This window comes from Rana temporaria, chromosome 9, assembly GCF_905171775.1.
Source record: "Rana temporaria chromosome 9, aRanTem1.1, whole genome shotgun sequence".
NCBI classification, from domain to species: Eukaryota; Metazoa; Chordata; class Amphibia; order Anura; family Ranidae; genus Rana; species Rana temporaria.
The window spans coordinates 146,484,324-146,510,893 of record NC_053497.1 but is presented as its reverse complement, the minus strand read 5'-3'; the positions used below and the strand labels follow the sequence as shown (position 1 = coordinate 146,510,893).

The 26,570-nt window shown below is 42.2% G+C and overlaps 1 protein-coding gene across 1 annotated transcript in view; it reads left to right on the top strand.

Moving 5' to 3' along the window:
* Positions 1-21,062, top strand: part of SLC27A4 (solute carrier family 27 member 4) — a 72,888-nt gene extending 51,826 nt beyond the window's left edge. Inside the window, exons 4-13 of the mRNA XM_040324771.1 lie at positions 347-505; positions 4,421-4,490; positions 4,574-4,665; positions 7,284-7,393; positions 7,491-7,700; positions 10,596-10,722; positions 11,698-11,835; positions 14,236-14,400; positions 14,519-14,665; positions 19,163-21,062. Of these exons, the coding sequence (XP_040180705.1) occupies positions 347-505; positions 4,421-4,490; positions 4,574-4,665; positions 7,284-7,393; positions 7,491-7,700; positions 10,596-10,722; positions 11,698-11,835; positions 14,236-14,400; positions 14,519-14,665; positions 19,163-19,320 (1,376 nt within the window). The 3' untranslated portion in view covers positions 19,321-21,062. The remainder of the gene's footprint in view (positions 1-346; positions 506-4,420; positions 4,491-4,573; positions 4,666-7,283; positions 7,394-7,490; positions 7,701-10,595; positions 10,723-11,697; positions 11,836-14,235; positions 14,401-14,518; positions 14,666-19,162) is intronic.
* Positions 21,063-26,570: the final 5,508 nt, after the last annotated feature.

Below are 26,570 nucleotides of genomic sequence, written 5' to 3'. Positions count from 1 at the left end.
CTTCATTGCAGTCAGGGCTCAGAGATATGCAAGTCATTATTGCTCTATTGTCTGTATAAAGAAAGCCTTTGGTTTCTACAGAATTAAGTGCTTGTCTTCACACTGCCCCAAGCCGATGTTCTCAGTATAGTAAGCCTACCCTAACTCTAGTGGAGATTGTCCTGTGGGCACTGGTGGTGTATGCATCTCTGCCACCTTAAATTAATTAATCTATTTTTGGAGGCGATAATGGAATGTGGAAGAATGCGCTGTTCTCCATTTGTGTATAAATTGCTGGTCCATTGGAAAAGGTTCATCTGCTAATTTTTTTTGCTTTTCTTTTTCCATTTTCTTTTTATGTTCCCAGCCATGACGGATGTGTACGCCATGATGGGTAAACCCACACGTCTCTACTGCGTGGGTGACTGTGACCCATCAACGATTCCCCCTGGAACAGAATTCCTGTCTCCATTACTGCAGAGTGCTTCCCGCCTTCCTCCAAAAGATTCTGGCAGGGGATTCACAGGTACAGATCAACCAAGAATACAGGGGGAATACACACACTTTTTTTTTTATATATATTTATTTCTTTTAACCTTTTTGCTTACCAAGCCCTTAGCTTCACCTCTAGTAGCTGGACCATTTTTGCATTTTTTTTCCTTTCATTTTTTTACTTGCAGCTTTCAGAGTTTGTAAAAGACCCCCAAATCATATATTTTCAATGAAAGGCAGAGCCAGCTGTCAATTGGGCTCCAGGGTCTAGCTGGACACCTACCTTTTCATTGCTGCAAAACTGCCATTGCCAGGGCTTGGAGGAAGCCTTCGTTTGGGTTTGCATAGGGGAAGATCATCTTGACTACCCTCATGCTTCATGAGATAATGACCAGTACATTTCATGACTCTAACACTCATGCCGCGTACACACGACCGTTTTTCGGGTTGTAAAAAATTACATTTTTAATGGTCTAGAAAAAAATAATCGCTAGATTCAGAAAGCTTTACGCCAGTGTATCAGTAGATACGCCGACGTAACTCAGAATCTACGCCGTCCTAAATTTAAGCGTATTCTGGAAACCAGATACGCTTAAATTAGGCTAAGTTACAAGCAGCGTAAGTCTCCTACACTGTCGTATCTTAGGGTGCAATGTTTACGCTGGCCGCTAGGTGGCGCTTCCGTTGAGTTCGGCGTAGAATATGCAAATGCCTAGATACACCGATTCTGAAACATACGTGCGCCCGGCGCATTTTTTTTACGTTATTTATGTATGGCTTTTTCCGGCGTAAAGTTAGTCGAACAAATAGCTGGCCTAGTCAATGTTAAGTCAATGTTAAGTTAATGTTAAGTATGGTTGTCGTTCCGGCGTCGAAATTTGAAATTTTTACGTCGTTTGCATAAGTCGTCCGTGAATGGGGCTGGACGTAATTTACGTTCACGTCGAAACCAATACGTCCTTGCGGCGTACTTTGGAGCAATGCACACTGGGATATGTACACGGACGGCGCATGCGCATGGGTCACCACCCATTTACATAAAACACGCCCCCCTCATCCTCATTTGAATTAGGCGCGCTTGCGCCGGCCCCATTTACGCTACGCCGCCGTAACTTAGGAGGCAAGTGCTTTGTGAATACAGCACTTGCCTCTCTGACTTACGGCGGCGTATCGTAAATACGATACGCTACGCCGCCGTAAAAATGCGCGCATCTACCTGAATCCAGCTATATGTTTTTTTCAACCTGATTGCCTACACACAATCATGAAAAAAAATGCTCTAGCAAAGCGCGGTGATGTACAACACAAACGACGGCACTATAAAGGCGAAGTTCCATTCGGATGGCGCCACCCTTTGGGCTGCTTTTGCTGATTTCGTGTTAGTAAAAGACGATTTGTGCTTTTCAGTCTGTTAGGCCTCGTACAGACCATCGAACATGTCCGATGAAAATGGTCCGCGGGCCGTTTTCATCGGACATGTCCGCTCTGAGATTTCGGTCTGATGTCTGTACACACCATCAAACCGAAATCCCCGCGGACAGACAGCGCGGTGACGTGACGTTGACGCCGCCACGTCACCAAACCAGGAAGTAAAATACTTCCACGCATGCGTCAAATCCATTCGACGCATGCGGGAGATATCTGTCCGCTGGTTAGGTGTACTAACCAGCGGACATGTCCGCCGGACAGCTTTCCAGCGGACATGTTTCTTAGCATGCTAAGAAACATTTGTCCGCTGGAAATCTGTCCGCTAGCCTGTACACATGATCGGATCTGTTCCCTGAAACTGGTCCGCGGACCAGTTTCAGCAGACATGTCCGGTCGTGTGTATGAGGCCTTACAGTGTGATAATTCTGCTTGCTCCATTACGAACGATAGTTTTACCAGAACGAGCGCTCCCGTCTCATAACTTGCTTCTGAGCATGCGCGTTTTTTTTCACATCGTTCAAGCCCACACACGGCAATTTTTTACGACGTTAAAAATGACAACGTTGAAAACGTTGTGAAAAATTTGAGCATGTTCGAAATTTTTAATGCCCATTTTTTACATCGTGAAAAATGCTCTGGAGCCCACACACGATCGTTTTTAATGGCATTGAAAAAAAAACTTAATTTTTTACAACCCAAAAAACGGTTGTGTGTACGCGGCATAGGTTCCTAAAAGTGTGGAACCAATGGTGGTCTTATGCTCTCCTCACTCTGCCCCCGGCCAGCTTGGGTAGTCCAGACTGTTCTGGAACACGACACCATCTAAATGGCAGGTTTTGTCCTCTCTTCCTGCTAAGGTCTGCACCTCTTTCCTCCCTTTCTTCTTCCTTGTCTTGACTGATTCCCACTGCACGTCTCTTCTTTCTTTCTTTCTTTCTTTCTTTCTTTCTTTCTTTCTTTCTTTCTTTCTTTTTCTTTTTTTCTTTCTTTCTCTTTCTTTTTTTCTTTCTTTCTCTTTCTTTTTTTCTTTCTTTCTTTCTTTCTTTCTTTCTTTCTTCATTCTGGCTGTCTCCCGCCTTTTCTTATCCTTATTTAAGGCTGGCTATACACAGTAGGATTTTCTTTCAAACATTCGTACAAAAGCTCTGAAAAATCGGAATATGCTTTCTTGCCAACATTTAGTCAACTTATTTTATTAGAAAGCCCTTTGTCCAGACCTGCTATTTGAATGTAGTTCCAGGTGTTGTTTTTTTTTTTTTTTGTACTAAAAAAGGTTTCATTAAAATATTTATGAAAACCAAATTTTCTCAGAACTGTAGTTGAAATTGAACGTCAATTTGATCTCACTAGCCATAAGAAAATGTATTCAATGTTCCAAAATTTTTTTTTTTTTTTAAAACAAAATTCTTCTAGTGTATATGGCCAGTGTTGGCCTCTGTTTTCAGCATGTGACTGTGATCATTAAATCTCATTGGATAAAAATATCTGTCATTTTGTTTAAATAGCAGGCCAGTATCCTGGGCTGTTTGGTGGATCGAGTCCCATGACAGTAATGACTTGGTGTTCATGAAGTCAGGAAGTACTTTGGTTCCCAATAGGCATTGGGGGACCCCAGCTAAGGGGCGGGGAGGCATGTGTATTTATTACAAACTCTGGGCAGCTTATGGGGTGGGGGAAGTTGATGACTCTGTTGTTGGGACACAAGCCCACTTTATTGGTTACCCCAAGCAAGCTTCCCTAATGGGAGTCCTGAGCCAGGCACACCAGAAGCGCCTTGGACTGCATATTGTAAAACCACATTGCAACGTTGTGCCTGCAGATTTTTTTCCATTTAATATTCTTTTTTTTTTCAACTTACAACTTTCTCAATTCCCTGCATGCTTTGCAACTCCTCCTGTGCTGTTTACTTTCCATTTCTAAGGACTACATATCCCATGACACCTTGCTACCTGCAAGCAGTGATTCCTGTATGGGTTCCTCCTCTTAGTACCTCTGTATCTCATAAGACAGGCTCTGTACCTCTGCTAAGCTATTTGTACGTCATAACACATGTACGTGTTTGTTTTATTTGTTTAAAAATACAATAAATCTTTTGTGACACTGAAGGCAGGCTCTGTGAATTCTGTGACACAGGAACAGAATAAAGGTACCATTTCTATGCTGGTTCTGAAAATATCAATGCATTCAATTATATGTATTGATGCCGCCCTTGTAGTGCATAACAGTGAAGGTCACCAGTAAACAATGTTATTCCAACAGCCCAGCACATAAAGCCACAGTTGGCCCAAAAATGCTGCAAAGTTTCTGACGTTTGATCAAAAATATTGGTCATCCTTGTGTGTTTTATGTGAACTTGTGTGTGTGTGTGTGTGTGTGTGTGTGTGTGTGTGTCTCTCTCTTTGTTGTGTGTGTGTGTGTGTGTGTTTTTTTTTTTTTTTTTTTTTTTTTTTTTTTTTTATATATATATATAATTTAATGAGCACAGATAATTGTCATCTAAATAATTTTGTGTCCCTTCTAGATAAATTATTTTATATCTACACTTCTGGGACAACCGGACTTCCCAAAGCTGCAATAGTGGTGCACAGCAGGTAAGGAAATTTTCTGTTAACCCAGCGCTCAGACGGACATCAAGGCCAAAAATTCAGAGCACTGACATGCCCTCTTTTTGCAGATATTTCCGCATGGCTGCATTGGTGCATTATGGGTTTGGCATGCGATCCGATGACATCATTTATGACTGCCTACCTCTGTACCACTCTGCAGGTAAACTTTTCATGTAACTGCCTAATAGACTGTTAGTGCCTACTTATAAAGATGTCTGTGAGTGAGGATAAAGAGCAGAACACCCGTTCCCCCTTATTGCAGAGTTTGGCCTTGAGGGCTACATTTGGACTTCAGTCTTGTCTCTGCTTAGAAAGAATTTTTTACATTTCTTGGCTCCCAACTTGTAGACCAATGTATATTACAAAAGAGATGAAAGGGTCTGCTCATAGCAGCCAGTTCTTTTCCAGCTGTAATTTTAGGCATATGTAGGACCAAAAAAAATAAAAAATCTCTTGCTATGGGCAACACAGAATTTGTCCTTTTTGCTTTTGTTAACCTTTTTATGACCAGGAGTCGTTGATGTCAATAAATTTACAAGGTTCTCCATGTCTGTCCGTTAACTTGATAATTGTCTTTCATATACTGCTTTGGCACAGCTAACAAGTGTAGATATTCCCTGTGACAAGAGATACAGTATAGGCCCACTTTAGTTTCAATTGTGTTTATTGAAAAGATTTATACAAACAGTACAAAAGCATCTCAGCACATTAGCATGCATTATCAAACGCAATCAAGGGCCCATACATCAATCATGAAATGTAACGCAGGGTCCAACATAAATATCGTCAATATCATAAAAACTCTAGGGTATAAACCAAACTGCCACCAATTGTAAATAGAAAAACAATCAATTCCTACCCCAGGAACCTCAAGTCCAACAGGCCAAGGGTCCCCGGGCACAAAATCGTAAGCCCATCTTACTGCTATTACTATTACCTTAACATGAAGACCAGTGTTTGAGAACTCTTGAGAGAAAAATAGAGGGGTAAAGAGAGAAGTGAAGAGGGAAAAGGGAGAAATAGGAGAGCAACTGTCCAGCGCCCCAAGACCCATCAAGTAGGACCATAACTACGTCGCCAGCGTCCTTAGGTCATTAGTAAGCTATCCAAGCCATGGGTCCCAGACTTTATGGAATAACTTTATTTTGTCCTGGACCAGTGCCGTCAATCGTTTATTCAACATAAACCAGGAGAGTTTCCTTTTAAGCTGATGGAATGGCAGGGCAGCGGACCCCCAATTTCTGGCTATTGTAATCTTTGCTGATATAAAAATGAAAGTAAGCAGCCGCCTTTGGGCCTTAGAGGCCTCCGCTACCCTGTCACCCAAAGGAGCTTGTTTCGCTGATTTAACCATGTTCAACTGAGTCAGAGAATAAATAAAATTATAGACCCTGATCCAGAACCCCCTAACCTTAGGGCATGTCCACCAAATATGGTAGGTGGTTCCAATCTGGCCACAGCCTCTAAAACACTTGGGGGTAGCTCCATGTACAAAGGTGGCAAGCATAGCCGGCACCATATACCATCTAAGCAACACTTTATAATTAGCTTCTATTATAGATGTGTTGATAAGTGATCGAGACGCAGTTTCCGACATTGTATACCACTCCTCCAAATCAAGGGTTTCCGGCTAATTTTCTTCCTATTGGAGCATATATTTTAATTGAACTCGTCAACATCGCATATATCACAGAAATATGGCCTCTGAGTTTATCGTAGTGAGCATGAAAGTGCTTCATGGGAGTAGAAGCTGCTATGTCACCCTTACGAGCCAGAGTTTGCACATAATGACGTAATTGGGCATATCTATAACATTCTGCTAATGGCATTTGGTATTTTTCCCGCATGGATTTCTTGGATAGCACACCCCCTCTGTCACAAAGGTCTGCTATGCGTAGCAGACCCTTATTCGTCCACCATTTGAAAGCGATAGGATCAAGGTCCGATAGGTCCACTTTAAAGCGGGGGTTCACCCTTAGAGGGCACTTTTCCCCCTTAGATTCCTGCTCGTTTTTACTAGGGGAATCGGCTATTTATTTTAAAACATGTGCAGTACTTACCCGTTTACGAGATGCATCCTCTCCGTCGCTTCCGGGTATGGGCTTCGGGAATGGGCGTTCCTTCTTGATTGACAGGCTTCCGAGAGGCTTCCGACGGTCGCATCTATCGCGTCACGATTTTCCGAAAGAAGCCGAACGTCGGTGCGCAGGCGCAGTATAGAGCCGCACCGACGTTCGGCTTCTTTCGGCTACGAGTGACGCGATGGATGCGACCGTCGGAAGCCTCTCGGAAGGCTGTCAATCAAGAAGGAACGCCCGCTCCCGAAGACCCATACCCGGAAGCGACTGAAGAAGATGCAGCTCGAAAACGGGTAAGTACTGCTCATATTTTAATACAAATAGCCGATTCCCCTAGACCGAACGAGCAGGAAGCTATGGGGAGAAATTTTTTTTTTTTTTTACAAATGGGTGAACTCCCGCTTTAAAGCTTAATTCAGTCTAACTTTTATTAAGGCCTTTGGTCTTGCAAACTTCTGGCTGATTCGATGATGCGACTTGGACTATTGGATTAAGTCATGCTCGCGTAGTGGCAGGTGCGCACCACTTGGTCCTTGACTACTGCAGGCCCAAGCTGCTTGATGTCCCCCCCAGGGAGCGGGTCAGTGTCAACCTGGGCTCACAGGAAGTAAATCCTATGATGCTGAACTTCTAATATCTATTTGTTGTATACCATTTTTTATATTGTTGCTGTAAATAAAGAGCGATTCTCATTCCTCAGGGAACATTGTTGGAATGGGTCAGTGTATCGTCCTTGGACTGACAGTTGTCATCAAGAAGAAGTTCTCAGCATCACGGTTTTGGGATGATTGTGCTAAATACAACTGCACAGTAAGGAACCTTTATATTCTCTCGCAGAAGCCAATAGGTGTTTTTTTACTGCTGTAATTCTTTGGTCACATACTGACATGTCCTATTATCTGTTCAGATTGTCCAGTATATTGGCGAGATTTGTCGGTACCTCCTGAACCAGCCAGTACGAGACGCAGAGGCACAGCACTGTGTGCGCATGGCATTGGGCAATGGGCTTCGTCCCGCTATCTGGGAAGAGTTTATGACACGGTTCAGAGTCCCCCAGATTGCAGAATTTTATGGAGCAACAGAGTGTAACTGCAGCCTTGGAAACTTTGACAATAATGTAAGTGTGTTATCGGTGTAGATGTCTTTGTTATGGCAAAGGGATTTTAATGCAACAGAGCATGATAATTGTCTACCTGTAGCACATATTTTTCTTTCTTCATTGGAGGGCACAGCTCTGCTTTTAGACCGTCACCTGCTGTAAATATATACGTGTGTGTGTGTGTGTGTGTGAGAATATATGTATGTATATAAATGTATGTGTGTGTGTGTGAGAATATATGTATGTATATAAATGTATGTGTGTGTGTGTGTGTGTGTGTGTGTGTGTGTATATATGTATATGTGTATGTATGTATGTATGTATATATATGTGTGTATATATATATATATATGTGTGTGTGTGTGTATATATATATATATATATATATATATATATATATATATATATATATATATATATATATATGTGTGTGTGTGTGTATGTATATGTATGTATATATATATATATATATATATATATATATATATATATATATATATATATATATATAAATATATATATATATATAAATATAGAGAAAACTCTGGCACTTCTAAAGTCTGAAGGACAGTAAACTGGCCCTTTGTTTGAAAAGACCCCTGCTCTAGAGTATAGGACATAGAGGTTTCCTCCTGGATGTTCTAATTCCTGTTTCAGTGTCCTTTGGCATCTCTTCTGCTTGTCAGCGTCTTTATTCAGGGTGTTTGTCACATTGCCCCTCCAGTTAGTCCATCATTCTAACCATGGGACATATTGCTGGTATTGCAAAAGTAACTTTGGGGGGTATTCAGGAGATCCCGCTACTAACACTCTCTCAGTGTGATTCATAGTAGTAAGAACTGGCAGCTGAGACTCTTTTCTGCCTCAGATGGTATCAGTTTCTACTTTAAATGAGGACATTGTTTTTCCTTAGTTTTGTCCCAAACCAGTTTTTGGATGTAGTTGGGGTATTCGGGGTGTCGTTGAATGTCATGTCCAGGTTTTCTAGGTTAGATCTCCTATTTATAGTTGTAGAAGACTCATGTAAGGACTTTAAATTTACTGCTACCATCCTATGGATGGTTGGCCAGCAGCCATGGCCACCCCTGGGCTAGCTTTTTTTTTTGTACTTTGTGCCCTACTCCTGTAGGTGACAATATACCAAGTAGGCAATGATCTAAAGCAGAGATGTGTCGTCCCTTGAATACAGAGTAAAGGGTTTTATCGTGAGTAAAACACAATCCTATTTCTGCCCATTTTACTTTTTCTCCACATAAGTTACACTTCCCCACTTTTTTTTTTTCATCTTCAGTATCTTCAGTTTGTTCTTCAGACTTCTTCTAATTGTAGTTACGATGGAGGATCTGCACAGAAATAACTTGCATAGATCCGCAGTGAATAGACGCCACGGAGTCTATTTACCAAAGGCAAATCCACTGTGCATTGCAAGTGCACTTGGAAGTGCAGTCGCTGTAGATCTGAGGGGGGACATGCAATGAAAATGAACAGTATTTTTGCTTGTACGTGATTAAATGATATAAATCGGCGAGCTTCCCCTCATTTCGGAGCTTCCCCTCATTTCGGAGCAGCATAACTCAAGCGAGTTTCCGCGCTTCCCCCCTCGTTTCCGCGCTTCCCCCCTCGTTTCCGCGCTTCCCCCCTCGTTTCCGCGCTTCCCCCCTCGTTTCCGCGCTTCCCCCCTCGTTTCCGCGCTTCCCCCCTCGTTTCCGCGCTTCCCCTCATATCTACAGCGGCTGCACTTACAAGTGAACTTGTAATGCACATTGGATTTGCCTTTAGTAAATTAACCCCACTGTGAATTTTGCTCTTGCCTTATCTTGTTCCACTCACCGTAGTCCCAAGGAAAAAGCAATACTTGCAGGAAATTGTATTACAGTAAAACCTTGGTTTAAGAGTAACTTGGTTTGAGAGCGTATTGCAAGACAAGCAAATATTTTTAATACATTTTGACTTGATATACAAGCGATGTCTTGATATAAGAGTAGCGTCATGTCACAACTGATTATGAAATAGAGAGGAGCTTCTAAGTGTAGCAATATGGTTACATTTAATGAAGGTACAACATTTAGCAACTTACCGCTACACTTAGAGGCACCTCTCTTCTCTTTTATTCTCTGTAGCTCCTGCTATATTTTTCTTCTAATCGCCTTGTGGGAGGCTTCCATTTGTGGATGGACATTTATAGTTGCATAACCTATCACATTGCTATAATCTTTTTATATGGATTATAAACTGAAGGACCTATGAATTAATGGTTGTGCAACTAAAAATTTGAGTTTCCTTTATTTCTTATGGGGAAATTCGCTTTGATAGTGCTTTGGATTACAAGCATGTTTCTGGAACGAATTATGTTCGCAGTCTAAGGTTTTACTGTACTTTTTTAAGCAGTCATGATTGGGCTTTTACATGGCATTTAAATAGTCCTAAATGGCTATAGGTAACTCGCTTGAGTTATGCTGCTTGCTTAGCACCTAGCACTTTTTTGGCCATGTGACTGTTATATTTAGCTTTTATTGGATCTCCTTTAAAATTATGGTAGTGGCAATCATTATGAATTGGTTAATCAAGGCTAAGGAAAATGGTACGTTGTACATGACTCACATTTTCAAGCCAGTTGCTCAGATAGTTACATAGGTTGAAAAAGACCCCCAGGCCATCTAAATAAATAGAAAACCTTCACATACAGAACCCTCTATCCACAGTTAATCCAAAGGAAGGTAAAGACCCCTATAAAAGTTGGATTGCTAATACTTGTAATAACATAAATAAAAGGTTCTTCTCTCTGTTCCTCGCCCTTTCTTCCTCATCTATATATCAAAATTATACATATTTGAGCCCTTTTTTTTATGGAATAAAAAGGGGTACATTCATTTTAACATAAAACTGATATGTGACGGTACATCCTCTGTTTAGATGGGATCCTGTGGATTTAACAGCCGTATCCTGCCTTTTGTTTATCCGATTCGGTTGATGAAGGTAAATGAAGAGACAATGGAGCTTATTCGCACCCCTCAAGGTCTCTGTATTCCTTGCCAGCCAGGTGAGTCCAGCGTGAAAGGTGCTGTGTGTGTTTTTTTTGTTTTGTTTTTTTGTTATTTTTTTTTACAAAATCTGCATTAAATCACACACCCACCTGTTAACACACCCACCACCACACTACATAGCCAGCTACATATTATTTGTTATTTTAATTATATTTACAACTGTTTATTATTGTGTGGTATTTTTGACCTGTGCTTGTGGTATAACATTATTTCTGAAATCCTGTTGCTGTTCCATTATAATATTGACTGTATCGCCACAAGAGCAGTTTATGCCATCACATCTAACTACTATGGTGGTATGTGTGGAAGGATAGGATAGAATACATGTGTGTGTGTGTTTTTCTTTTTTTTTTTTTTTTTTTTATTCTGGTGACAGGTGTCTTTTATGAAGACTTTAGAGGTCTCTTGGGGACCTAATGCCTCCTCCGGGTTCTTTAGATACACATTGGGGATGTGGAGTCCCCTTCTGTATGTGAGCCAACTCGGTGCTCTGATACACCACAGCCTTCTATCTTGAAGTAATCATGATCTATGAGCACATGCAGGTTCAGTGTGTGTATAGAGGACAACCATGCAGTGAAGCCTGGGCATACAGCCAAGACAGCTGATTGGAGGAAAGGCACACACCCCCCTCTCCTCATAGGTAGAGACTTTCAGCTCAGTTTGTTGAATTGTTCAGGGCTCTGTTAAACTATTTATAGCATCCTCCCCAACACAAAAATCAAGCTGCTTTTATCATATTTGACAGAGAACTTGTCAGGAGTTACCAGGCTGATAACAGAGGAATGGAGCAGGAGAGAGCTATGGGACTTGGTTATTTTGAAGAGAGATAAAACACTACAGATATATATATGTACACAGCTCAAATTTCATGAATCGTGTTTACATCAACTTTAAGTGATGACAACTATGTTAGGTTTGATTTTCTGGAAGTGAGACTTTGCTGGTATATTCATCTTTCTTGTTCATAGGAGAGCCTGGACAGCTGGTTGGAAGAATTATCCAGTCAGACCCGCTTAGAAGATTTGACGGTTACGTGAATGAGTCTGCAACCAACAAGAAAATAGCCCAAAATGTTTTCAGACATGGCGACATGGCATATCTTTCTGGTAAGTTTCATTGTGGAGTCGGAGAAAACAAAACCTCTGTCTTTGTTCTCAGTTTCAGTAAGCCACCACAAGGAGCTCATGTAAAGTAAAGTGTATATCTAGAGGGGGAAAAAACATTCCGTATATCACTGCAATACATGCACATGTCACCATATTTTGTCTCTTTAACCACTTGCCCACCAGGTAAATTCTGGCACTTCTCTCCTTCATGTGAAAATCACAATTTTTTTGCTAGAAAATTAATCAGAACCCCCAAACATTATATATTTTTTTTTAGCAGACATCCTAGGGAATAAAATGGCAGTCATTGCAATACTTTTTGTCACACCGTATTTGCGCAGCGGTCTTACAAGCGCACTTTTTTTGGATAAAAATCACTTTTTTGAATTAAAAAATAAGACAACAATACATTTTGGCCAATTTTTTTATATATTGTGAAAGATAATGTTACGCCGAGTAAAATGATACCCAACATGTCACGCTTAAAAATTGCGCCCGCTCGTGGCATGGCGTCAAACTTTTACCCTTAAAAATCTCGATAGGCGACGTTTAAAAAATTCTACAGGTTGCATTTTTTGAGTTGCAGAGTAGGTCTAGGGCTAGAATTATTGCTCTCACTCTAACGATCGCGGCGATACCTCACTTGTGTGGTTTGAATACCGTTTTCATATGCGGGCGCTACTCGCGTATGCGTTTGCTTCTGCGCGCGAGCTCGTCGGGACGGGGCGCTTTAAAAAAATTTTTTTTGGTTTTCTTATTTATTTTTATTTAGTTTTATAGTTTTTTACACAAAAAAAAAAAAAAAAAAAAAAATTGATCACTTTTATTCCTATTACAAGGAATGTAAACATCCCTTGTAATAGAAAAAAGCATGACAGGTCCTCTTAAATATGAGATCTGGGGTCAAAAAGACCTCAGATCTCATAATTAGACTTAAATGCAAAAAAAAAAATAAAAAAAAAAAAATGTCATTTTTTCAAATGACAAAAAAAAAAATGTTTCTTTAAGAGGCTGGGCGGGACTGACGTTTTGACGTCACTTCCGCCCAGCAGAGCTAGGAGGACGGGTGAAGGAGATTTCTCCTTCAGTCCCGTCCCCGCTCAGCTGCCGGACACATCGGATCCCCTCCGCCGCTACCGACGGCTCCGGTAAGCGGCGGAGAGCGGCGGGAGGGGGGGGGGGCCCCTCTCCCGCCACCGATAACGGCGATCTCGCGGCGAATCCGCCGCGGAGACCGCCGTTATCGTGTACACCACCGCCCCCTGAAAAGATGAATATCTCGATTGTGGCAGCAGCTGCTGCCGTTATCGAGATATTCAACTTTAAAAAGGAGGACGTCTTTTTGACATGGGGCGGTGGTCAAGAGGTTAAAAATGCTGGGAGCGCAGAAAAATGCCTGTTCATCTGCCAATAACCAATTGAGTTTTTTTACTTCTCCTTTTAGCAGACAGTACAGTGCCTCCTCTCCACTGAAATCTCACGCAGTATTATAAGCCGTGCCTGAGTTCTTGCTTGCTGGACTTCAGAACACATCTCCCTTCTAGAGGACGTTCTGTAGTCCAAAACGGCAAACTCCGGCAGGGCTGATATATGTATGTTTGGCATATCAGGTCAACAAAGACAGTGTTGCCAGCTTGAAAGTAAGTTTGTACACTGGACTTCTGGCAAAACACCAGGTATTTTATTTTTATTGCAACATTTCTAAAAGTTTAAAACATTTTAGAATATGCATGTACTGCAAAGATTACTGTAGAGAGTGCTGCATTTTTTTTTGTCCCCCCCCCCGACTAGATATGTGGGTCACTGAATGACACTAAAGCCAAACTCCTTTTTTGCAATTATCTGTGTCCCATTGAGATTTATCTTCACTGCCTGTCCCATTGCCAAAAATAGGAAGTTATAGGAAATCCCTCTAAAATAAGGGGAATCTTGGGTTGTCTCTAGAACTTTTGTCTTTATTGGAAGTCTCTCACTTTTTTCTTGTTCTGGTGTGATTATCCCTATAAGGTTCACAGACAGTAATAAAACCTGACTGGGATAAGTTCACCTTTTTATAAAATTTTAGGGTGGTACATTTAATAAAAGTACTGACCCCGGCCCCACGTCTCCCAATCCCCGCTGTAACAGCAGACTGTGGATCTTCTCCCCATGTTTGCTGCCACAATTCAGCCCTCTGGGCTTGGAAAATTACAATGTCCGGCAGCCATTGCGGCTGTCGGCTTGCAGTTTTCAATTAACTAGCACGGCGCTTCCGGTCAGAATGTATCGGCTTCCTCGTACAAAAGAATGTGTATTTATTATTTTTTGTCAAAAGGCGAACCTTTACTTTAATGAAGCTCCAGCTATTTCTCTGAGCTATTGCACCTAATTTTCAACCCAGGTTTATCTGCTCTGACATAGGTGATGTACTGGTGATGGATGATTATGGTTACATGTATTTCCGGGATCGAACGGGAGACACATTCAGGTGGAAAGGAGAGAATGTATCAACCACAGAGGTGGAAGGAATACTCAGCAGATTCCTTGGGCAAGCTGATGTGGTCGTCTATGGAGTAGAGGTGCTAGGTAAGACTGAGCCTACCTTCAAGCATGATCTACGTGTACCTGACCTATATTTTTACAAAACTAAATGTGTACACTGCCCTGTCCTGAAAAATCTTCCTGAACTCCTTTCCTACTCTAGGAACAGAAGGAAGAGCTGGGATGGCGGCTGTTGCTGACCCTGATCATAAATGTGACTTGCAAAAGTTTATCCAAGACCTTAAAAAGTCACTGCCTGGATACGCACATCCGGTCTTTCTCAGACTTTTGCCAGAGGTGAACAAAACAGGTAGGAACTGAGGACTTTGGAAATGTCTCTTGTTGTAATGATACATTCACGGAAGTAATTGATTTGGATTAGAAGAGCTTTACAACTTTGAAGAAAACATCACAAATTTGGAAGGTTAAAGAGGTCCGGTAAAAAAATAAAATAAAAAATAAAAGTCAGCAGCTGATAACACTGTAGCTGCTGACTTTTAATAAGGACACTTACCTGTCCTAGTCGCCAGCGATGTTGGCCCCCGCCGAGGCCGATCCTCGATCCTAGCAGCTCCAGGCGCCACCATCCACAGTAAGGGAAACAGGCTGTAAAGCCGTGCGGCTTCACTGCCCGTTTCCTACTGCGCATGTACGAGCAGCGAGGTGCTTTGTGAATGGGCCTGCTGCTTTCTGGGATACACACAGTTCCCAGAATGCAGCGCGCCCCATTCACAAGAAGAAACCAAGTATAGGTGGCGGAAGAGAATCCACCGCGGAGGATGAAGAGGCAGATTCGGCACTTCCGCATAGCAACAGCTATTTAGGGTAAGTAAAACATTTTATTTATTTTTTTCATTTTATTTTTTTTCATTTTTGTAGGAATTTTTTTTTTGAGGGTGGAACTCCACTTTAAGAAGGTCCATAGAGGGGACACTTTTCCAACATCTTATCCAAAGCCGCAGGTTTTTTTTATTTAATGAGGGACCATTATTCTACATTCCTCATTTGATGACAGGTTGGGTGTTCCTAGTTTTCAGACTTGGCTGTCACTGACATCTAAATGTCTACTTTTATCACCTTTTCAGCCAGTTGTGGTTATTGCATGCAGGCTTGGGGGTTCATTCATAAACATTTTATTAGGCTAGCATCTAGAAGTTTGGACCATTTCCTCCTAGAAATTATAGTTTCTTTGGTTTTACTTTTACAGCAAGCTGCTGACTGGGTGACAGGCCAGATAATAAAGAATGTTACCCCAACATTTCATATTCCCAATATGTTCCCACTGTACCATTTACTTGTATACAAATGTATCCTGTTCTCTTTGTATTGCTTTCTTTGTGTGAAATCCCTGGTGTTTCTGCCAGTCCCTAAAAACTAGCCACATGAGGCATGAGAGGCACAGCCTGGTCAGTCTTTCTGACTGTGCTGGGAGCTCAGCCTGTTCTCCTCCAAAGATCAGACTTGTGTTGACGGCCATCAACAAAAATTTCCGAATTGTCCTGTCTAACAGTTCATGTTAAAACCAGGGGTTTAGTTTGCACACATTTGCAAATATATGCTCAAGCTGCAGAGGCCACATCACGGCACCCCAGTGTTGTCTTAAAGCGGAGTTCCGGCCACAAATTTAAAAATAAAAACTTTTTAAATATGAAAACCCCTGCAATACACAAGCTTAATGTATTCTACTACAGTTAGTCTGTAAACTAAGGTCCGTTTTGTTAGGTTGTTACAGCATTTAGACACTTTATAAAACAGAAATTGACTGGGGCCATCTTAAGTGTGGGCATCATGAAGCCAGACTGTATGACTTCCTGGATTTCAGCCTCGCACATGCTCAGTGCTGTACAAGCAGTGTAATGGTTTCAGATCAGGTTTCAATAGCAACGGGAGTGTCAGAGGAAGTTACCGCCCCTTATCTATGCAAACCTCCCCTCCCCTCCTCCCCTCCTCCTTCCAGGAACCAGTAAATATACGAAATAATTTGTTCCTGTGCAGATATATCTACATAACAAGATGATATATATCTCTTGTTATATATGTGGTGTGTATACATATACCAGACATGTGCACTGTCAATAAATTCATTTGGTTAGTGCGGTGACGTTAGTGCGGTGACGTTAGTGCGGTGACGTTAGTGCGGTGACGTTAGTGCGGTGACGTTAGTGCGGTGACGTTAGTGCGGTGACGTTAGTGCGGTGACGTTAGTGCGGTGACGTTAGTGCGGTGACGTTAGTGCGGTGACGTTAGTGCGGTGACGTTAGTGCGGTGACGTTAGTGTGGTGACGTTAGTGCGGTGACAACATTATGTGCAGAGTGGGGGGAGGTACAGATGATTAGGCATACAGAGCGGATCTCGGTCTGTGTAGATCTGTATGTGAGCACAGTGATCGTAGTACAGCCCCGCCTCCCTGCACTAGACTTGTAACACACAGTGCAGAGCGCGCTGTCTCTATGTACAGGGAGGTGGGGCTGTACTACGCTCGGTGCTCTCACATACAGATCTATCAGACAGAGTGAGATCCGCTCTGTCTGTCTGATGATCTGTATCTCCGTGCACCGGAGACAGAAGGCAGGCGGGCGGGTGGTGGAGGGAGGAGGATGGGGGCGGTGCTAGGACAGGGGAGGAGTTGGAGAGGGAGAAGAGGAAGGACACCACCTCTATGGGCGGCACTGATCTCCCTCCCGCCCCCCGAGATGTTCATCCACGGCTGCGATGTTGAGGCCAGCCTCCTGGGATTGATGAAACACATATCCCAGGAGGCATAGCAGCGCTGGATGCGGCGGGGGGGGGGCATTCCGCCGCGGCGGGGGAATAAGAGACTCACGGATAAAAACGTGAGTTTTTAAAAGACAAAAAAAAAAACATCCCAAATGTATTTAAGGGGGCAGTGTAAAAACGAATGCAAAGAAGTTGTAAAATAGGGTGGAACTCCGCTTTAACTCTATAAATTTGGAGAGTCTCCAAACTTGGAGCACATATATAATGATCAGTTTAGGGGATGCACTGAATCTCTTCACTGCCATTGTGCTATTGCTGGGTGTCCAGTATGTCCCTGTACCTTTATAAGGAGGGGTGGGCTCCCTGCATGCATACCTGCCCTTTATTTCTCCATCTATTAGAGATGTACTCTGACTTTGGAGACTCAAAATGTATAGTGTTAGGACAGCAAATAATACTGGGGTGCCTTGTAGCAACCTTCTGGGTGCAGCTCCCCCGCCCACTCGTTATACTTACTGAGCCCCATCTCGCTCCAGCTATGTGCATGAGAATAGTGGCTGTCCTTGGTCTCTCTCTCTGCATTGGCCTTCACAGAAGCAGGGGCTATTGGCTCCTGCTTCTGTACATCACAGCTAGTGAGCCAATGAGGAGAGGGGGGCAGGGCTGCGTGCGTGTGCTCGAGTGCCCCCATACCAAGAGACTAGCTATTGGGGGCATTCAGCATGGGGGAGGATCCAGGACTGCCAGCGGGGGAACCAACAAGAAGAGGATCTGGGCTGCTCTGTGCAGAACCATTACACAAAACAGGCAAGTATACAATGTTTGTTATAAAAAAAATACCCCGTCCCTCCTGGGTGCATATTCATCAGGGGTGTCAGGGGGGCGATCAGAGAGAGATCAGTGAATGCCTTTTTGCTGATTGTCCTGTAAAATAAGCCAGAAGTAACAACAAACTTTTCATTGTGGTTTCAATTCTGTCCTCTACTGACAGATGTGGTGAGAGAAGGCGCTGTATAAGCATGATCTGTGCTTGATCAGCTTCAATAGAGTGCCCAAGTGAGTTATCTCCAAAGAGAACTTGTCACTTGCACAATTCTATTTCATAGGGGGCTTATCAGACCCTTTGTGAGAGCAATGAAGTTAAGTAAAAACAAAAGTAAAAAAATTAAAGTTGAATAGAAACCTTTTTTAAACCCCTACTTCCACATACATGCACATTTTAACACAAATGCACCTACATGTGAACATGATGATTGCACCATACATATTGGATATTACTGCACCTGCCATAGTGAGCAGTAAGTCCAGGGCAGTTCATTGTTGACTCTAAATTGATGACCTGTAAAGGCTTTCAAAGCATTGCTTATGGACAATTTTGGTTACTGTAGTCTTTCACCATTTCCTGGGCATGCACAATTTTAAAGCTTGACATGCAGCCTTAACTTGAATTTTTTACAAAAAACATTGGGTAATGTCTGCGTCGTGAGATTGCGTTTTTTTATTTTATTATTATTTTACTGAAAATATGGGTTTGATAAATAGTTGCGCTAATATTGTGTGGAAAAAAAAACTACCAACAATTGAATTTTGATTTTTTTTCTTTCAAAAATATTTAGAAGGGAAATTTATCAAAACTGGAGCAGCCACAATCTGGAGCAGATGTGCAAGGCAACCAATCGGCTTCTAACTTAATTTTGAAAGCTTAACTGAACAAGCTGAAGATAGAAGCTGATTGGTTGCCATGCTCCAAATTCTGACTGCTCCAGTTTTGATAACATTTTTTTTTTTTTTCCTTTCTATAATAAAAAAATAAACCCAGCGGTGATCAAATATCAACAAAAGAAAGCTCTATTCGTGTACAAGAAATTATATACATTTTATACAGGTAAAGTGTTGCATGACCAACTGGCACAATTGCCAGTTAAAGTAGCACAGTGCTCAATAGCAAAAAATGCTTGCGTCACGAAGGGGGGGGGGGGGGGGGGAATCTTCCAGTTATTTTCTGTTGCTTTGCTGAACATGGATATTTTCAACACCAACCCAACATTTTATTTTTTTTGTTCCCTTTTCTTTATTCTATTTAAACAGGAACTTATAAATTCCAGAAAACAGACATGAGGAAAGAAGGCTTTGACCCACAGGTGGTAAAAGATGCCCTATATGTTTTGGATTCACAGCAAGGAAAGTACATCCCATTGGACCTTGAGGTGTATCAGAGGATCCAGTCTGGAAAGTTGAAGCTGTAGTGCCTCTCCCCTGCGGTTCTGGTTATGTGACACGAGTTATAAGGTCACCCTCAGATGGCTGACTGACCTGACTTCATCAATGGAGCTTCTACTCACATACCAAAGTATTACAGCTCGAATGCAAACTGGGATATCAAACGTGGCATTTCAGGGAAACTGGGTGTACGCCCTTCTGTTAAAAAAGGGACATTGTTTTTTTGTTTTTTTTTCTAATTTATTTTTTAGTCCATCAGGAGCGAGTGAAATTTTAGTAATTCGCACAAAACTTGTTTTATCATGTCATCTCTTGAACACTCCATCGGTTGGTTTGGATGAGACCGGTTCTGCATTCTGTTCTTATGAGCAGTCACAAATAGAAAACCACATGCATGGTTGCCATTCAGTTAGAGCTTACCTGTGACCTAAGCACAGGACTGGGCACACCATACTGACTCCATCTTGAAAACAAAAAGGAGACCTTAATATGTAGCGCATCTGTATATCCTCTTATCAATTTTAGGGAAGTTCAGCTTTCCTTCAAGCTGGGAACTTGAACATATTAATGGACCAAAAGGAGAAGAATTTTAGCCAATAGTTTTAACTTTATCATGTTCATAGTATGTCAGCTATACTATGTTCTCTGTGCTGTCCTACAGCGAGTGCTAAAACTTTGCTTTCTATGTAACGTCTCTTTCAGTGATTTCCCAGGGAATGCCCAATGACAGATGAAAGGGGCAGCACAGGTAGATCATGAAAACGGTGACAGTAGGTTGATATGCATTAATGGGAAAGGGAGAGTATTGTATGTTTGAGTACTGTATGCTATGTTTTATGCTTGCTTCTATTCCTACTTCACCACTACCGATCATGAATTCCTGCCCATCCAGCTAATGGCAATAATGCACAGTGTGGGGAGGCTATAGTGCAGGGTCTGCGGCCTATAGCAGAGAAGTATGTGAGGATGAATTCATTTAATTCAGGATTTCTGCTATTGGGATTCTGTGTGTATATATAGTGCTGCTTGGGGGAAGGCTTTGTGCCAACCCTCACCCAATAACTCTGTTGGTATACTGACACATCACCGGATTTTATGTATATTTTACATAACATGACAGTTTTGAGGGATAGCTATGGTTTGAAAAAAAATAATAATTACAGATTTAAGACTCTGTACTGGTATACTGTAAGCATGAATGGGTACCTAAGCATGTTTGGGCATCATTTTCTGAAGCAACTTTGTGCAGGAATGGTGCACTGTTTGCCTTCTTCCAGCCATGTTCTCCAGAAGCAGGATGCATCAGGCTGGCCATAGCTTGACTGACACATTTTAATATTAAATACAAAAAAAATTGGTGCAGGTCTAAATACATTGTTGAAATATACAGAATATAATGGCTGTACCCGCCGTGTTTTGTGGTTCACACACAACTGTCGCCCTGCTTAGTCAGCTCCTGGTTCAGCTCTACGCCTCTCAAATGTCTGCTGGTTTGAGGTGGAGAGTGCACACTGGGAGCTGCAAACCTGGAAATTTCATGGTTTGGGTGTATGACAACAAGTTACATATTGCTATTTCAACTGTGTGTTTAATTGTTTGACTGGAGTTCCACTTTAACTGTCTTAATGTCTGTTCATACATTGCTGTCAAGTGGTAATTTGTTTTGAGAAAACGACAAAGATCAGACTGTTCCCAATTCCCAATGGTTTCTTCAGAGATTACTGATTTTATTTTATTTTTAAATATAGAGCACTGTTTGCATCTAAACTGGCTTTATTGTGTAACTGAAAAGGGATTTAAAAAAAATGTGAAGGTCCTTTCTATGTTCACTAAAATATTTAGGCCTCATTCACACTGGCGTACCGATCCACAGTTTGTCTGCATCAGACCCGCACGGGTGTGCACGGAGGTCCTTGCTGCCAGTCTTTGATTTTAACAGGCCGCCTGCACTGCCCTGAAAAGACCAAGGGCGCAGGGAGATGTCAGCAACTTGTAACTTTAATAACTTTTAATCGGTGGTTGGGGCCACAAGTGTCAACAGGTTTCTGGGTGTCTGCCCCTTTTTCAAGCCTCTCCACCTAGGGTGGTGACAACTTTCAAAAAGGGAGCTAAGAATTACCTCCAGTTGCTTTAAAAAAACTTTTTTTGAGGTGAGGCTGTTCTTCTGTTTTATATAAGTTGATATTTTGTCTCTAATAATGAAAGTTACCAATTGCTGACATCTCCCTGCACTGTTGGGCTTGGTTTACATTGTAGCGACTTGGGATCCGACTTGTGAGACCCCCAAGTCACGTGATGTGAAATCCCATTTTATTCAATGAGATCTGTCTTTAATTGGCACTACAGAAGTTGCTTCGACTTTAGAAAAGGTTTCTGTACTACTTCAAGGTGACTTCTATCCGACTTGTGCCCATAGACTTTAATGGAAGTTGCCTCCAAGTCAGATCTTCATCTTCACATTACAGGAAGATAACACAGGCATTCCCTGAAGTTGATTCAAAGTCACCTGGTTGTAAGTCGTGGCAGTGTTTCATGTGCCTTGATGAGTTTGCATTCTCCTTGATACAAGTTGCAAAGGATCCGTATGCCTTTGTGAATAAGGGCTCACGCCTAGTACATAGAGACTTCGTTTTTTTTTTGTCGTATGTACAGCAAGCTTTTTAAAAGCATTTGCAGGGCATCCATCCAGTTTTAAGCAGCGTTATTGAAGCCTTTAAAGTTTAACTGTGGGCTCATAATTGTACCCCCCCAACGCCCATGAAGCACCTGTACACTATATAAAAAGGAAAATCTATATACAAACCTTTTGTCCAAGGTGTCTTGGTCTGGTGACATCTCGGGTCCTTGCCACCCCCTTTTCCTCCAATGATGGGCGGTTCCTAAATGCTGAAGAGGGCGGCACCATGTCTACAGTATTCTCCTGTCATTCCCGGTCATGGGGCTGAGCTTTGCTGTGCTGGCATCTATGGAAGAGGAGCAGTGCTGAATCTGTGACCAAGACATCACTGGAGGCCTGAAAAAAAAAAATAGTCCATTGCAGTGAGGTCCACCCTTTTTACATCTAGAGGATGGTGGAAGAGGCTGTAGTACTTGCCTTATAGCAGTCCTGTTCTCTTTGTATTGCCTCCTTTGTGTGAAATCCCTGGTGTTCCTGCTGGCGCTGTCTTCCCCTTTCCTTAGCAACATTCTGGACTGTGACCTCGGCATCATCATGTACACTGCAGGGCTTGTGACCCCAGTATTGCATGTGGAGGATTCAAACAAAACATACAGGTGTGGCGCAAATCTGAGACAGATCCGCTGTACTGAGAAGTCTATTTAGTCTTTATAGCCAACAGCTGCAAGCTGTAGCGAACGTGAGGGGGGGGGGGGGGGGGCCACTGTGTTAGCGCCTCTGAGTGCAGACTGTTAAAATATATTTGTAAATTGCAATAGTACAACTCACATTTTAGGACTGCAATGACAGGCACATCTTTATGGTTGTTGGTCCGGTGATGCATCCATATCACTGGTTCGCAAAGGGAGCTGTCCTGGCCACTCTGACGGTTATCGTGCCCGGCAAGATGGTGGTTTGGTGGAGGAGAGGCGAAAAAGAGGGGTGGAATGCTCCTTGGACCTCAGCACTGGTCGGGATGAAGTCACTGGCATGCTTGTGATGCGTTTTGGAGCCAGCGCACCCTGGTGGTGGAAGGAATGTGTGCTCATTTCTCAGAGCTTGCTATGGATGCATCACCAGGCAAACAACCATAAAGATGTGCCTGTCATTGCATTTGTGAGTTGTACTATTGTGATTTACAAATATATTTTAACAGTCTGCACTCAGAGGCGCCTGCATTCTTTCCTTTTGTATGTGGAGGAGGCAGGAAATGGACTTCATGTTACCAGTCGAACTGCTGGCACGACCTAGCTGGAGCCAGAAATGGCACAATGGGGGCAATGAGCTATAACTGCAAGGGCAGTTTTTTGTTTTCCTGTGCTGGGAGTTGGGTTTTTCAACAAGCTGCTAGCAGGCTTCAGGACTACTTGAAGCTTGTAGAAATCTTGTTAAAGTGGATGTAAACCCTCCATACACCCAGTGAAGGGAACAACCTCAGATGATACACAGTGATGAACCAAATCTCCCTACATAGGTTTTACATGTATATCCGCTGTCTTCACATTTATATACTGTTCAGATCGTGTTAAGAGATTTTCTCTTCCTGGTTAACACAGAGTGTGATGTCTGGGCATACAGCCAAAATAGCCAACATTGCTGATTGGAGGAAAGGCACACAACCCCTCTCATCATAGGCAGAGACTCTCAGAGGTGTTTTGTAACAGAGCCAGCTCCCTGTTAATCTATTTTAGCAACCTCCCCAGGACAGAAATTTCAGGCTGCTTTTATCTAAAGTGCTGATAATGGGAAAAGTTCAGGAGAGAACTAAGGGACTTGGCTCTTTGAAGAGAGATAACAAAATACTGCAGATATATGTGCTCAGCTCAAATTTCATGAATTGGCTTTACATCCACTTTAAAGCATATTGAATCATTTATTGTTTAAAGTGGTAGTTAGGTTGAAAAAAGACAAGTCCATTTACATCAACCAAATAAATTACCGGTAAGTAGAAAACCTCCATACACAGTAATATACCCACAGTTGAACCAGAGGAAGGCAAATAAATAAAGTATGATCCAACTTGTTCCAGTGGGGTGAAAAAAATCCTTCCTGATCCCCCTTCCTGACAATCCAATCCACCTGGATCAATAATCTCTGGTGTTATTACTTATAAATGTTAGTATCCAGTTATATTTTGTTCATTTAGGAATGCATCTCGCCGCCTTTGTTTAAAAAAAAAAATCTAAACTGGCCCGGTCTAATACTAGGCGGAGCCTATTCTATATTTTCACATCTCTTACTGTAAGAAAAAGGACTGCATTTCCATATGTGGGGGTTACATATCTCGGCTCTCCCATTAGGATTTGTGTTTAACCTACCATCACTGGGGGGTAAAGTTTCCTTTAGTATGTCAACAAAGCTGCCTTAAACTTGCTGAAAGCTTGCTTTACTCGTTGCTTATGTACAAGGTGTTGCTGTATATGATTTAAAAGAAAAGAAGAATTACAAAGAGATTGTGTCTTAGCTGTTGGCCAAGCAGTAAAAAAGTCAGCAGCATCTGTTTGCTTTATGGTACTGCACTGTATGACCTCATGGAAGGAGCAGCCACTAACCATCCAACAGAGGGGTAAAAGACGTACTGCACATTAGCTGATCTCCTTTTACAAAGTTAAAGTTCATTTGTGTATTTCTGTTTTCCGTTAATCCTTTTAAATTAATTTTAACTGTTTAAATCAAGTGTTTTTTCTAAATACGACCGCGCGAATTTATACATTCTAATTCATTCATGTTGTCTACATTTTATCTGTCCAAGATTGAAGATTTTTTTTTTATGGAATTTACTTGTCTTGTAAACACTAGAGATAAGTAAAGCACTCATTTAAAGCTATCACGTCTTGGGTTATTTACCATTTTTTTTTTTTACTTTATTTCCTTTATAGCGTTTGTTACCTCAACATTTCATATTCCTGATACAGTCCTGATCAAAAGTTTAAGACCACTTGAAAAATGGCAAAAAATCATATTTTACATTGTTGGATCTTAACAAGGTTCCAAGTAGAGCTTCAACATGCAACAAGAAGAAATGAGAGTGAGACAAAACATTTTTTGAGCATTCAATTAATTGAAAATAACGAATAGACTGAAACAGGCTGTTTTTCAGATGATCAAAAGTTTAGGAACACATGCCTTTAACCACTTGCCGACGGCGCACCGCCGTTATACGTCCACAAGGTGGCTCGGCTGGGCGAGAGCACGTAGTATGACGTCCTCTCTCCCAGCCGCCACTAGGGGCGCGCGCGCGCCCCCCGCTCGCCCCCGACTCCCGTGCGTGTGCCCGGCGGGCGCAATCGCCGCCGGGCACCCGCGATTGCTCGTTACAGAGCGGGGACCGGGAGCTGTGTGTTTGAACACACAGCTCCCGGTCCTGTCAGCAGGGGAAATGCTGATCTTCGGTTCATACAATGTATGAACCGAGGATCAGTGTTTCCCCTAGTGAGGCCACCCCCCCCCCCACAGTAAGAACACACCCAGGGACATATTTAACTCCTTCCCCGCCCCCTAGTGTTAACCCCTTCACTGCCAGTGGCATTTTTATAGTAATCCAATGCATTTTTATAGCACTGATCGCTATAAAAATGCAAATGGTCCCAAAAATGTGTCCGAAGTGTCCGCCATAATGTCGCAGTACCGAAAAAAAAAATCGCTGATCGCCGCCATTACTAGTAAAAAAAATATAATAAAAATGACATAAAAATACCCCCTATTTTGTAAACGCTATAACTTTTGCGCAAACAATCAATAAACGCTTATTGCGATTTTTTTTACGAAAAATATGTAGAAGAAAACGTATCGGCCTAAACTGAGGAAAAAAAATGTTTTTTTATATATTTTTGGGGGATATTTATTATAGCAAAATGTAAAAAATATTCATTTTTTTCAAAATTGTCGCTCTATTTTTGTTTATAGCGCAAAAACTAAAAACCGCAGAGGTGATCAAATGCCACCAAAAGAAAGCTCTATTTGTGGGAAAAAAAGGACGCCAATTTTGTTTGGGAGCCACGTCTCACGACCGCGCAATTGTCTGTTAAAGCGACGCAGTCCCGAATCGCAAAAAGTACTCTGGTCTTTGGGCAGCAATATGGTCCGGGGGGTAAGTGGTTAAAAGGCCAAATCTGTGCAAAGATGTGGATTCATTGTCATTCTCTGTCAGGTAGTCGCACGTTGTGATGGCAAAGGCAAACAAAAATCTCCCTTTTTGAACGTGGTCGGGTTGCTGAACTGCATAAGCAGGGTCTCTCATCAAGACACTGGACGATCCTCGACCCAAATTAAGGCCCTTAGGCCCCGTACACACGGTCGGACCGAACCGATGAGAATGGTCCGACGGACCGTTTTCATCGGTTCACCGCTGAAGTGGCCTGATGATCTGATGTGTGTACACACCATCAGTTCAAAATCCAATCGGGTCAGAACGCGGTGACGTAAAACACACGACGTGCTGAAAAAAACGAAGTTCAATGCTTCCAAGCATGCGTCGACTTGATTCTGAGCATGCGCGGGTTTTGAACCGATGCTTTCTGTAATAACCATCGGTTTGGTCCGATCGGGCAGCGGTCCATCGGTTCGGTTTTGAAGCATGTTTTAAAATTTTGGACCGAAGGAAAACAGACCGATGGCCTA